General features: G+C 37.3%; 1 protein-coding gene across 23 annotated transcripts in view; it reads right to left on the reverse strand.

Moving 5' to 3' along the window:
* The window catches only part of CCDC7 (coiled-coil domain containing 7), a 463,736-nt gene that overhangs the window by 285,441 nt on the left and 166,282 nt on the right, over positions 1-12,013 (reverse strand). For 4 of the 23 annotated variants that reach the window (XM_070601718.1, XM_070601715.1, XM_070601716.1 and 1 more), the window contains exon 18: positions 11,179-11,276. The exons of 17 other annotated variants lie outside the window; for them this stretch is intronic. In XM_070601718.1, the coding sequence (XP_070457819.1) occupies positions 11,270-11,276 (7 nt within the window). In that variant the 3' untranslated portion in view covers positions 11,179-11,269. Of the gene's footprint in view, positions 1-7,880; positions 10,443-11,138; positions 11,277-12,013 lie in introns of those variants that run through there. 2 more of the 23 variants (XM_070601722.1, XM_070601719.1) reach the window with 2 other exon arrangements.

The raw sequence follows: 12,013 nt of genomic DNA on the forward strand, positions 1-12,013 counted from the left end.
CAAATCACTGTACCTAGAGATGGTCTTGGAAACCCCCAACACAGTTGGTGTCAGCAGCGGGATTCACTAGAATGATCTCTGACTTACTGAAATATGGAGAAAGCATTGCTTGGAAAAAGGAATTATGAAAGGTTGGGATGGGAGATGATTAATTTTGGGTGGCTATGGACTCATCTATGGTACAAAATGGCAGCTGAACTGCTTTCTGTTGGGCGAGGTAAAGTTACCTGTGGGATTTGAAAATGATACATTCAACTCCAGGAGAACTGGCTTCTAGATCCCCTGGCTGCAATTCTGGTGCTGAGTAAAGCAAGAGAAAAAGGTGCAGCCTGGGTGATGTCCTTGGTTTTTGTGCTCTCTACCAAGTGGGAGGAGAAAGGACCTAAAAATTCCGAAACGTGGGCTTTGCATGGGCCAAAGGCAATAAAAATTAGTTTGTACTTACAATCTCCTTCAGGTGGAAGGGGGAAAGGTTAAATCAGCTCCTGGGGCAGGAGCAAAGCTTTAAATAAACCAGAGGAAAAATTGAGGGGTGGAGGGTAAGGAGGGCGACTCTAGCTTCCTTTTCTTCAGCCTGGCTCTGCTACTGCTGAAGCATCACCCCTTTCCCTTGCATTCCAGCTGGGATATCCCTGCACCTGTAATGCTAACCCTGTAAATGATTAATTCACTGCAAGTACAAATTCTTAATGAGAAAAAAAGGGAATTTTTTATTGATGTATAGTTGACATATAATGTTATATGAGTTTCAGGTGTACAACATAATGATTCAATATTTGTATGTACTGCAAAATGCTCACCACAATAAGTCTAGTTAACGTTCATCACCACAAATGATTACAGAATTTTTTTTGTTGTGTTGAGAACTTTTAAGATTTACTCTCCTAGCAACTTTCAAATATGCAATACAGTATTACTAACTACAGTTGCCATGCTGTACATTACATCCCCATGACTTATTTATTTATAACTGGAAGTTTGTACCTTTTAACACCCTATATCCATTTCACCCATCTCCCACTTCCCCACTGCTGGCAACCATCACTCTGCTCTCTGAATCTATGACTTTGGTTTTAGGGCTTTTGGGGGGATTTGTTGTTGTTGTTTTAGATTCCTTATATAAGTAAGATCACACGGTATTTTTCTTTCTCTGTTTAACTCATTTCACTTAGCAAAATGGCCTGAAGGTCCATCTATGTTGTCACAAATGGCAAGATTTCCTTCTTTTTTATGGCTGAATAATATACCATTATACACACACACACACACACACACAACATTTTCTTAATCCATTCATCTGGCGATGGACACTTTGGCTATTTTCTTATCTTGGCTATGGCTATGGTAAATAATGCTGCAATGAACAAAGGGGTACAGATACCTTTTTGAGTTAGTGTTTTCATTTTCTGTAGATAAATACCCAGAAGAGGAATTGCCAAATTATACAGTAGTTCTATTTTTAACTTTCTGAGGAACCTCAATAAATTGAGGTTTTCCCTAGTGGCTGCACCAATTTACATTCCCACCAACAGTGCACAAGGGTTCTCTTTCTCTACATCCTTGCCAACACTTGCTATTTCCTGTCTTTTTGATAATAACCATTCTAATAGACGTGAGGTGATATCTCATTGTGGTTTTGATTTACATTTCCTTGATGATCAGTGATGTTGAGCATCTTTTCATGTACTTGTTGGTCATCTGTATGTTTTCTTTAAAAAAAAGTCTATTCAGATCCTCTGCCCATTTTTCAATGAGACCAGGGTTTTTATTTTTTGGCTATTAAGTTGTACAAGTTCTTTATATTTTGGATATTAACTCCTTACTGGATGTGGTTTGCAAATATTTTACCCCATTCAGTAGATTGCCTTTTCATTTTGTTGATGGTTCCTCTGCTGTGCAGAAGCTTTTTAGTTTGATGTAGTCCCACTTATTTATTTTTGCTTTTGCTGCCTTGGCTTGTGGTGTCAAATCTAAAAAGCATCATTGCCAAGACCAACGTCAAGGAACATGATGTCTATGTTTTCTTCTAGGAGTTTTATGGTTTCAGGTCTTACATTCAAGTCTTTAATCCATTTGAATTAATTTTTGTATATGGTGTAAGATAGTGGTCCACCTTCATTCTTTTGCATATGGCTGTACAGTTTTCCCCACATCATTTATTGAAGAAACTGTCCTCTCCCCATTATATTCTTGGTTCCTTTGTCATAAATTAATTGATCATATACTATGAGTTTATTTCTGGGCTCTCCTCTGTTCCATTTATCTATGTATCTATTTTTATTTCAACACCACACTGTTTTCATTACTATAGCTTTATAAGGGATTTTGAAATCAGGAAGCATGATGTCTCCAACTTTATTCTTCTTTCTCAAGATTGCTCTGGCTATTTGGGGTCTTTTGTGGTTCCATACAAATTTTAGAATTGTTTGTTCTATATCCATGAAAAATGCTACTGGAATTTTGTTAGGGATTGCATTGAATCTGTAGATTGCTTTGGGTAGTATGTACATTTTAACAGTATTAATTCTTCCAATCCATGAGCATGGGATATCTTTCCATTTATTTATTCCAATTTCTTCCATCAATGTTGTACAGTCTTCAGTGTATAGTTCTTTCCTCTTCTTGGTTAAATTTATTCCTAGGTATATTATTCTTTCGGAGGCAATTTTAAAAGAAATTGTTTTCTTAACTTCTCTTTCTGCTAGTTCATTATCACTGTATAGAAATGCAATAGATTTCTGTATATTGATTGTTTCCTGTAACTTTACTGAATTCATTTATTAGTTCTGACAGTTTTTTTGTGGAGTCTTTAGGGATTTTTATATACAGTATCATGTCATCTGCAAATAGTGACAGGTTTACTTCTTCCTTTCCAATTTGGATGCATTTTATTTCTTTTCCTTGCCTAATTGCTCTAACTAGCACTTCCAGTGCTATGTTGAATAAAAGTGGCAAAAGTGGGCATGTGTGTTTTGTTCATGATCTTAGAGAAAAAGCTTTCAGTTTTTCACCATTGTTGATGTTAGAGGTGGGCTTGTCATATATGGCCTTTATTATGCTGAGGTTCTCCCTATACACAGTTTGTTGAGAGTTTTTATCATAAATAGATGTTGAATTTGGTAAAATGCATTTTCTGCATCTATTGAGATGATCATATGATTTTTACCTTAATTTTGTTAATGTGGTGTATCACATGGATTAATTTGCAGATGTTGAACCAACTTTGCAACCCTGGGATAAATCCCACTTGATTGTGGTGTATGATCCTTTTAATGTATTGTTAAATTAGGTATGCTAATATTTTGCGGAGGGTTTTTGCATTTATGTTCATCGGGGATATTGGCCCGTAATTTTCTTTTCTTGTGGTATCCTTGTTTGATTTTGGTATCAGGGTAATGCTGGCCTCATAAAATGAGTTTGGAAGTGTTCTCTCCTCTTCAATTTTTGAAAGAGTTTGAGAAGGATTGGTATTAATTCTTTGAACATTTGGTAGAATTCACTGGTGAAGCCATCCGGTCCTACACTTTTTTTTTATAGGGAGTTTTTAAATTACTGATTGAATCTCCTTACTAGTAATTGGTCTGTTCAGATTTTCTACTTCTTCATGATTCAGTCTCTGAAGGTTGTATGTTTCTAGGAATTTATTCACTTCTTCTAGGTTGTCCAATTTGTTGGCATATAATTGTTTGCAGTAGTCTCTTATGATCTTTCATATTTCTCTGGAATCAACTGTAATTGATACCACTCCTTTTTCATTTTTGATTTTATATTTTAACTTTTAACTCTCTCTCTTTTTTATGGGTGAGTCTAGCTAAAAGTTTGTCAGTTTTATTTATCTTTCCAAAGAACCAGCTCTTAGTTTCTTTGATCTTTTCTATTGTCTTTTTAGTCTCTATTTCATTTATTTCTGCTCTAATCTTTATTTCCTTCCTTCTACCAACCTTGGTCTTCATTTCTTTTTTTTCAGTTCCTTGAGGTATAGAGTTAAGTTGCTTATTTGAGATTTTTCTTGTTCTTGAGGTAGGTATTTATCTCTCTTAAATTCCCTCTTAGGACTGCTTTTGCTGCATCCCATAAGTTTTGGTATGTTGTATTTCCATTTTCACTTGTCTCAAGTTTTTAAAAATTTTTATTTCTTCATTGACCTATTGGTTATTCAGTAGCATGTTGTTTAGCCGACACACACTTGTGAATTTTCTAGTTTTCTTCTAGTGATTGATTTCTAGTTTCTTAACATTGTGGTCAAAAAACATGCTTGATATGATTTTAATCTTATTAAATTTGTTAAGACTTATTTTGTGGCCTAACATATGATCTATCCTGGAGAATGTTCCATGTGCACTTGAGAAGAATTTGTGCTCTGTTTCTTTTGGATGGAATGTTCTGTACATATCTGCTAAGTCCATGGGGTCTAACACGTTGTTTAAAGCCAATAGTTTTTTATTTTCTGTTAGGGTGATCTATCCATTGATGGAAGTAGGGTATTAAATTCCTCTACTATTATTGTATTGCTGTCTATTTCTCCCTTTGGGTATGTTAATATTTGCTTTATATATTTAGTTGCTCTTATGTTGGGTGCCTAAATATTTCCAAATGTTATATCTTCCTGTTGTATTGACCTAAATGGGGAATTTTTTTTTAATGGCTTTGCATTTTGTAGCTACTGCATCTGGATATATAATAAAAATTGATGTGAAATGTTTACATGTTTTAATTTCATAAATGCTAGAAAGATCATCCTGATCAGGGAAAGCTGCAAAGAAAAAGTGTTATTGGGACACAACTTCCTGGCACTCTACTGCAAAGGGTGGTCTGGAATTTAAATTCTTTGAGTATTGAAAATAGGAAAAGATTTGATAATTTATGACTTTTGCCTATTGGAGCCTCTTTAAAAAGAAAGGCAAAAGGGACAAGAGAGGCAATCACTAAATGAAGATACACCTTTGGAGTTTACAAAAGCAGTTTTTAATTGCTCATAGGTACTTGTAAATTCAGATGTTTGACCCTTAAAGGATGATTTTTCTAGCCTGATGTGCATATTTTTGAGTGAGTCAATTTGAGCTCTAAGACTGACAAAACAAAGAAGGTTTGGGAGAGCCTTGATTTTCACTTGGACTTGGAATAGGGCTGTCTGTCTCTATAGCATCTCAGTTTTGCTACTGATAAAAGAAAAAAGGCTAATTCACAGATCCTAATTTCCGGGACCTGACACTGAGCTGTAACTAATACTGTCTGCTATGGGTTGTTTCAGCCTCAGCATGAAGAATAGAAAGCAGGCATAGGCTCAATCAGACTCTGAGATTGTTCCAGAATTAAGACACTTCTTTTTGGAGCACTAAAATCTAAGAACATCATGGACATAGGCTGGACTGTCTGGGTCACATAACAAATGCCCACAGAAAAGAGCTTGTTCTCTGATGGAACCATCTTATATCCAGCTGCTGATCTACGCCGTATATAGATACTGATTGCATTCCTAACTTGTGATCCCTGATGAAAGTTTCAAGTTCAGGGAGAGTACATCTCCAGGACTGTGGCCACTTTGCCCATTCTTAACAGATCAGACTGTCAACTCTCTTTCTGGATATCTCACTGATGTTGATTATTGTGTTTGTCTTGCTAGATTAGTTGCAGTTTGCAACAAGAAACTGATAGCCATCTCTACTTCCCTCACCTTTCTCCTGGTGCACATACCTTAGTTAAGGCAGTTTGACTATTAAATACAGCTGTCTCCAGAAATAATTGATTTTTATCTTTAGGCTGCTCACTGAATAAATGACCAGAATAAAAGGGTGAAAGGTTATGTAAACCCTTTTTGAAATTTTTGAAAATTTAGGATTTGTCCTGACCAGTTCCTGAACATGATGTGTCTTTCTGGTTAAGTTGTAAAGAAATGCTTTTCTGCAAAAATGTTTTCGTCCTTCTTGCATACAACTCTTCTAGTCAAAATGTCTGGATGAATATAGAATATGATTTGGAAAGAAATGTAAATTTTTGATTACTGAATGGGAACACTGGTTTTCTAACACCTGACTAAAAACAAAATGCCAGTACCTTGGAAAGCACTGGGGAGAGGGAGGGCACTATGTTTTCAGAACTATTCCAGGAAGTCTTCCCCTCCTCCTGCAGGAAAACTCCCTGTGCTGCCTTTCTAAACTTCTGAGAGCACTTTGAATTCAAACTGACTGCTGAGCCTAAGATCACACATGACAGTGCTGATTCTGAGATAGCAGATGGTGGCCCAGATCCTGCATTTTCCACACAGAACAATTTCAGATGTTCTCTAGACTTGCCAGGTAGATTAACTGGTGTCATTCACAAGATAAACTGTTTGGAACTGACTGTCTTCAAGCAGTCCTTCTAAAACAAAGGACTCAACTAAATAAATTGGACCAGACTGACAGCCCTGAGGTGGGAGGTCCATTGGTGGGAGGGCACCTGGCGGACCTGTAAATCTGTACTGCCTGACTAATGTACGTTCTCTTGGGATGCTCTAACAACTGTAAAGTATTTGTTTCCAGGGGTACCACGTGTGCTCTCTAGGATTGTATTTCTTGCATGGGTGCCCTGACTGTCACGCACTGTGTCAACCCTGGAAGGCCTTCAGGTCAATTTCAACTTATTGGCCAGAGTTGTGCAGCACGTGAATTTGTGCCTTGGGCAAGGTAAAAAGACCTATACAAAAAATTAAGAAGGAAGCCACTTGGATTTCTAGGATATGGTTAATGGGATTTCTTTTAACTAGCTAAGTCCAGGACTCCTAAAGGGAATAACTGAGATCAATATTATAAGTTGGTCTCACCCTGGAGCATGGGGTCCCACTTACAATCATTTTACTGTAAAAATGCCTTGACCAAGGGCCAAGAGGGTGGATTGCACAGAAAAGAGTGAACATCAGCAGGACTGAGACTGCTATCCTTAGAAAGACCTGTTTGCAAGATTGAGTCTTGGCTGGCATCTGGGAACTTGCATTTTGGGAAGGTTCCTAGAATTCCCAGAACTGATAAGAGTGGCTCACTGTGCCCAAATCATTAGTACAAATAATGTAGTTTATGCAGAATACCTGCTTTTCTTCTGGGAGTCTGGAATTTTGGTCTATGGTAGGCAGAAGGCACTACGTGACCAGCCTCAATAAAAACTCTGGGCACTGAGTCACTAATTCTCTAATGAGCTTGACATTTTACATGTGTTATCATAATTCATTGCTGGAGGAATTAAGAGCATCTCTGTGACTCCACTGGAAGAGGACTCTTGGAAGTTTGCATCTGGTTTCTTCTGGATTTTTTCCCCATGCATCTTTTCCCTTTGCTGATTTTATTTTGTATCCTTTTGACATGACACATCATAGTCACAATAATAACTATATGGTGAGTCCTGTGAGCTCTCCTAGTGATGGGAGCAGTCTTAGGGACACCTGACACACAGTGGTATTATTTTTGTACTTTATATTACAACTGAGTTTTCTGCTTCTTTATTACATAATTGATATGGAAGCTCTGGGTTATTAAACCCAGAAAAGGTACTAAGCCATGCTAGTTAGAGAACTACCCTGTTGGCGAAGTACATGAACTTGTGAAGAACTGTCTGAACTGCCAGGGTCATTCAAAAATATTGTATACAAGAAGGGTAAAGATAAAATAATCTCCCCAAAAAATGTGATGCATGCAGGGATGCCATGCAATGCTAGTAAGTCTAGTTAAAAACCCACTGGGCACCACAGTGGAACTGAAGCTCAAACAAGCAAAAACCAATTGTGCCTCCCTTCCTCAGTCTCTGTAATTACATCACCTACTGAATAAATTGCTGCCACTACTGATACATGTATGCAGCCAAGGTCTTAGCAAGACATGCAACATACATTTAGTAATCTTTCTTCAGAATATTTGAAATCCTGTCATTTATTTTCAATGGGTAGCACAAAACATAGCACAATGTGAACTGCTAGCAATTTCTAGACATTCTATTACCTCGTGGACAGGGGTCAACACTGAAGTCCCACTTGCTTTCTAAGGTCCCCCGTTTAAAAATAGCTTTAAATGAAAACATAACCCAGGGCCTTGTCATTCAAATGAATTAGGGGGAGGCGTCATCATATGGACAGTACCAAAAGACGCATTCTATATCCTTGAAAGGAAAATTTATTGGCCCTGCAGCCCCCAACCACAAAGGAGTTTCTTTTTTAGGTACCCATGACATCACATGCTACACCTGATGATTCTTCAAAGCATCTGTGCCAATGCAACTAATTTTAAGTGGAAGCTCCTACATTTAGAAGCCTTGGAAGAGTTCCAGGCATTACAAAAACAAGTTTTAACTTTGTTTCTGCCATATTCTTCCGACTCATGGGATTACGGGTACCTGTAAGCAAACTTTTGTTGACTGGAGCTTTTGGCAACAATATTTCAAGCTATTTGTCAGCTCCTGGATCTTTGAACTCAATGACTTCCTCCTACTGTTGAATGACACATGCCCTTTGGGCAGTCACTGCTAGTTTATGATTGGGCCCTAATGGGGCATATTTTCTCACTTTTCAATTTAACATTCCTACCCTATGATAGGTCTTCTCTAAACCAAAATCCTATAAGGTGGCCAACCCTAGGAAAATTCTACTGTAAATGGGAGATAGCACACCCAACCAAGGGCCAATCCTGGCCCTTACGATGTTAGCCAAATTCAGAAAACACAGCTGCACACTCACTGAACACAGCGATACTCCTCTGCTGTTTTAAATAAACCATTGACTTAGTAGGGCCCTTGCCTACAAGATCCACCACCTGACAAGAAAATATGACTCACTGACGGAACAGCCTCTCTCAGAGGTCACAAAATCTAGCGGAGTGCTGCATTCATCCAACAGAATGATGGTAAATTGTTAAGATCCCACGGAATTGGGGATTCTTCAAAACTGAGTGAATTTAGGTCATTTTTCGTGGCCACAGCGCACACTCTCCTTAGATTGAATTATACTTTTAAAAATACTCATGAGCCATTGCTAGTGGTCTATTTACATGATCAGGCTATTGGGCCACCCAAGACAGAACTATTAAATACACACACTTTTCTGAGACACCCCCTGCCCAAGGAAATAGGTATGACAACTTACTAACAAACTCAATCCTTATTTTTCACATGTATATGCCCACAAGAACGAACTAAATCTAAAGGAAAATACGTCATACGGAAAAGCCAATCAAGAATGTTTCACCATCATCTCCATTATAGTCTTGGGTCCCTGGTTGTTTACAAGTTATAGGCTGCCTTATCCTGCAAGGGCCCCTCTGTATTGGTTGAACTCCAAAGCATCTTGGAACCATTTTTATTTCAAATCAATTGAAAGATCATTTCAAAAGAAATAACATATTTCCCTTCTTTTTTCGCCCCCTGTTTTGACCTCAGTGAATTGGTGGACACAACATTTGGCTCATTTAAAAGATGGACACTGTCTTTGCATCAGATGGTTCTGCAAACATCCTTTTATGATCCTACAGGTAATTTTAACGGCAACATAGTAACTTTGGGGTCCCTGATGTACTTATCACTCCAGAGAAATGACAATCTGGATCCTCTCCACGAAAGAATAACAGATCTCAGTTTGTCAAATGTGAACATGTCTGACCCTGGGAAATGGTTGGAGGGGGGATAGCAAGGGAGATGACAAATAAATTTCTCTTTCTTATTGAAGATACTGAACAGACATTCCAAAACAGCACTTTTTGGCTGTCCAGGAAGCAGAGCTTATAATGTGAATTTATTAAAATGCTGTTTCTTCACCCTCATCTAACCTAGCTGGGAACATTACTGATATCCTTCTCCCAGGCAACACTGTTATGATCAGGACCAGGTGTCAGCCAGAGCTAATGAAGAGACATATTAATGAGAGTCCAAGAACAAGATGTAAATAGAGAAGAAACAAATCTTTGTTTTTGGATGGCCCTTGTGGCTCCATCCTTCTCCCTTTTGGTAGTTTGGAAGAGCTGGCTCACCAGGACTGTTCAATGGAAAAGCAGCTCTCATTTATACCAGCTATGTTAGTATACAAAGTACCTACTCTTTCAGGTGCTCCTTTTTTCTAACAAGGCCATTGCCTCAACCAGGAATCTCTCAGTGTTACATGGTTGACTAGGTGTTCTCTATCCCCTCCCAACTTTCCTATAATTTTGACAAGTGTTATGTGAGGAGAAAGTCCCTCTCAGGGGCACTTTTCATGGTAAATCCAACTGTACTCACTCCAAGCACACCACTCCATGGAATAATGATAGCTCGGGGGTTATTGTACCCTCTACTGTTTCTTAGTTTTTAAAGTTTCCTCTATAAAATCTACCTTATGCTTACAATTTGGATCACTATTCATATGTTCCTTGCACAACAGTTAACAGGAAATTATGAAATCTCCTCTAGAGTTTCTAATGATGTCCATTTGTAGAAGTTTATTCTCGTAAAAACTGAAAAGAGACAAAATATTTTAATAGCTTTTTATTTCATAATTAGATAATCCCTTTTCTTGATAGATAATACCTTCTTTGACCACCCAATCTAAATTATCGTTCCTTGTGACTCCCTATCAGTCACATATTATTAGCTTCAATTATTATTCTCTAAAATTGCCTTGTTTATATATTTTCACTTGTTTATTGCCTGTCTGTCCCACTATAATGTGAACATCACAAAAGAAGAGATCTCATTTGTGTTATTTATTAGTAAAACTCAATGCCCAGAACAGTATCTGGCATATGAAGGTAGTAAAAATATTTATGGAATGAATGAATTTGGTGAATAAATAAATTAGCAAATTTAATAATCAATCACCTAATCTACGGAGAAAATATGCACACATATTAATACACTTTCTGTTTTGTACAGATGTCTTTGTGCTTTATAGCAAACTTAATTAGTGTTAGGGGGAAAAGTCCAAAAAAAAAAGGATTTAGAAAGAAGTAGGTTGGATGTGTAACTCTTAAAAATAAAACACCAAGAAACAGCTTACATATTCATTTCTAAAATGTGTGTTTCAATGCTGTAAAACACTTAAGAAAAGCTAACAAAGCGTATGATGTGAAACACTAAATTATTAATATCTATTGTGTTTGATTAAATATTTGCCAGTAATTCCCTAAGCCAAAATAAATTGGTAAATGTTGTAAAGCGCAGAAAAAAAATGTACTTTATTGTAAGCAATACCATGTGTCTGCTCAGGTGGGATCTCCTTACTTCGCTCCCATCCACTCTCTGAAGGTTTGGGAGACTTTTCCAAAGTATCTCAGAAATTCTATTAGGATCTAAGAAGTAACCCAAAATGAAGTTTGATGAATAATATTGTGCCATGTGCTTAATAGTTTGAATTTTTTATTATATTTAGCAATATTCAACCTAAAGCTGTTAAGGGCAATTCTATAAAACCTAGAAAGCTGAAACAACATCATTCTCCTCAACATCCCATCATTCTCCTCAGTCTAGATTCCCCCCAAAAAAAGAACTACTGGCCTTTCCCTGGCACACTGTGTAGATTCTAAACACTCTCATCTTTACTTCAACAGTTCAGTCCACCTGTAACACCTTTTCCTCACATTCCCCTGTTAAAATGCAACCCAACTATCTTTCTTAAATTAAATGCTATGTTATTCTCAATCCAATCAGAAACAACTTTTCCTCCTTTTTGATGCAGCTTCTTGGTACCTTTTTAGAGAATGCCTCTTCCACATTACACTTTACTTATTTTTGCACATCTTGTCTGCCTTACTAGAATGTTAATGCATTGAGGGCAAGGACCACACAGCTGTCATCTTTCTACTTCTCATAATACCTAGTAAAGTGCCTTGCATGGCATGGACACTCAGTCCATGTTTCCTTATTGAACTAAATTGAATTGACATGAATTGAAATAATCTTTCTCTTGAAGTTAGGGAACATTACATCAATTAACAGTTCTAGAAAAAAGCCATTTAAGAGGAATTACTTGATATTAATTCTATGATCTTTTCCTGCTCTTGATGTCACATATTCCCTTTCATCCTCA

This window comes from Equus przewalskii, chromosome 30 (genome assembly GCF_037783145.1).
Source record: "Equus przewalskii isolate Varuska chromosome 30, EquPr2, whole genome shotgun sequence".
Lineage (NCBI taxonomy): Eukaryota > Metazoa > Chordata > Mammalia > Perissodactyla > Equidae > Equus > Equus przewalskii.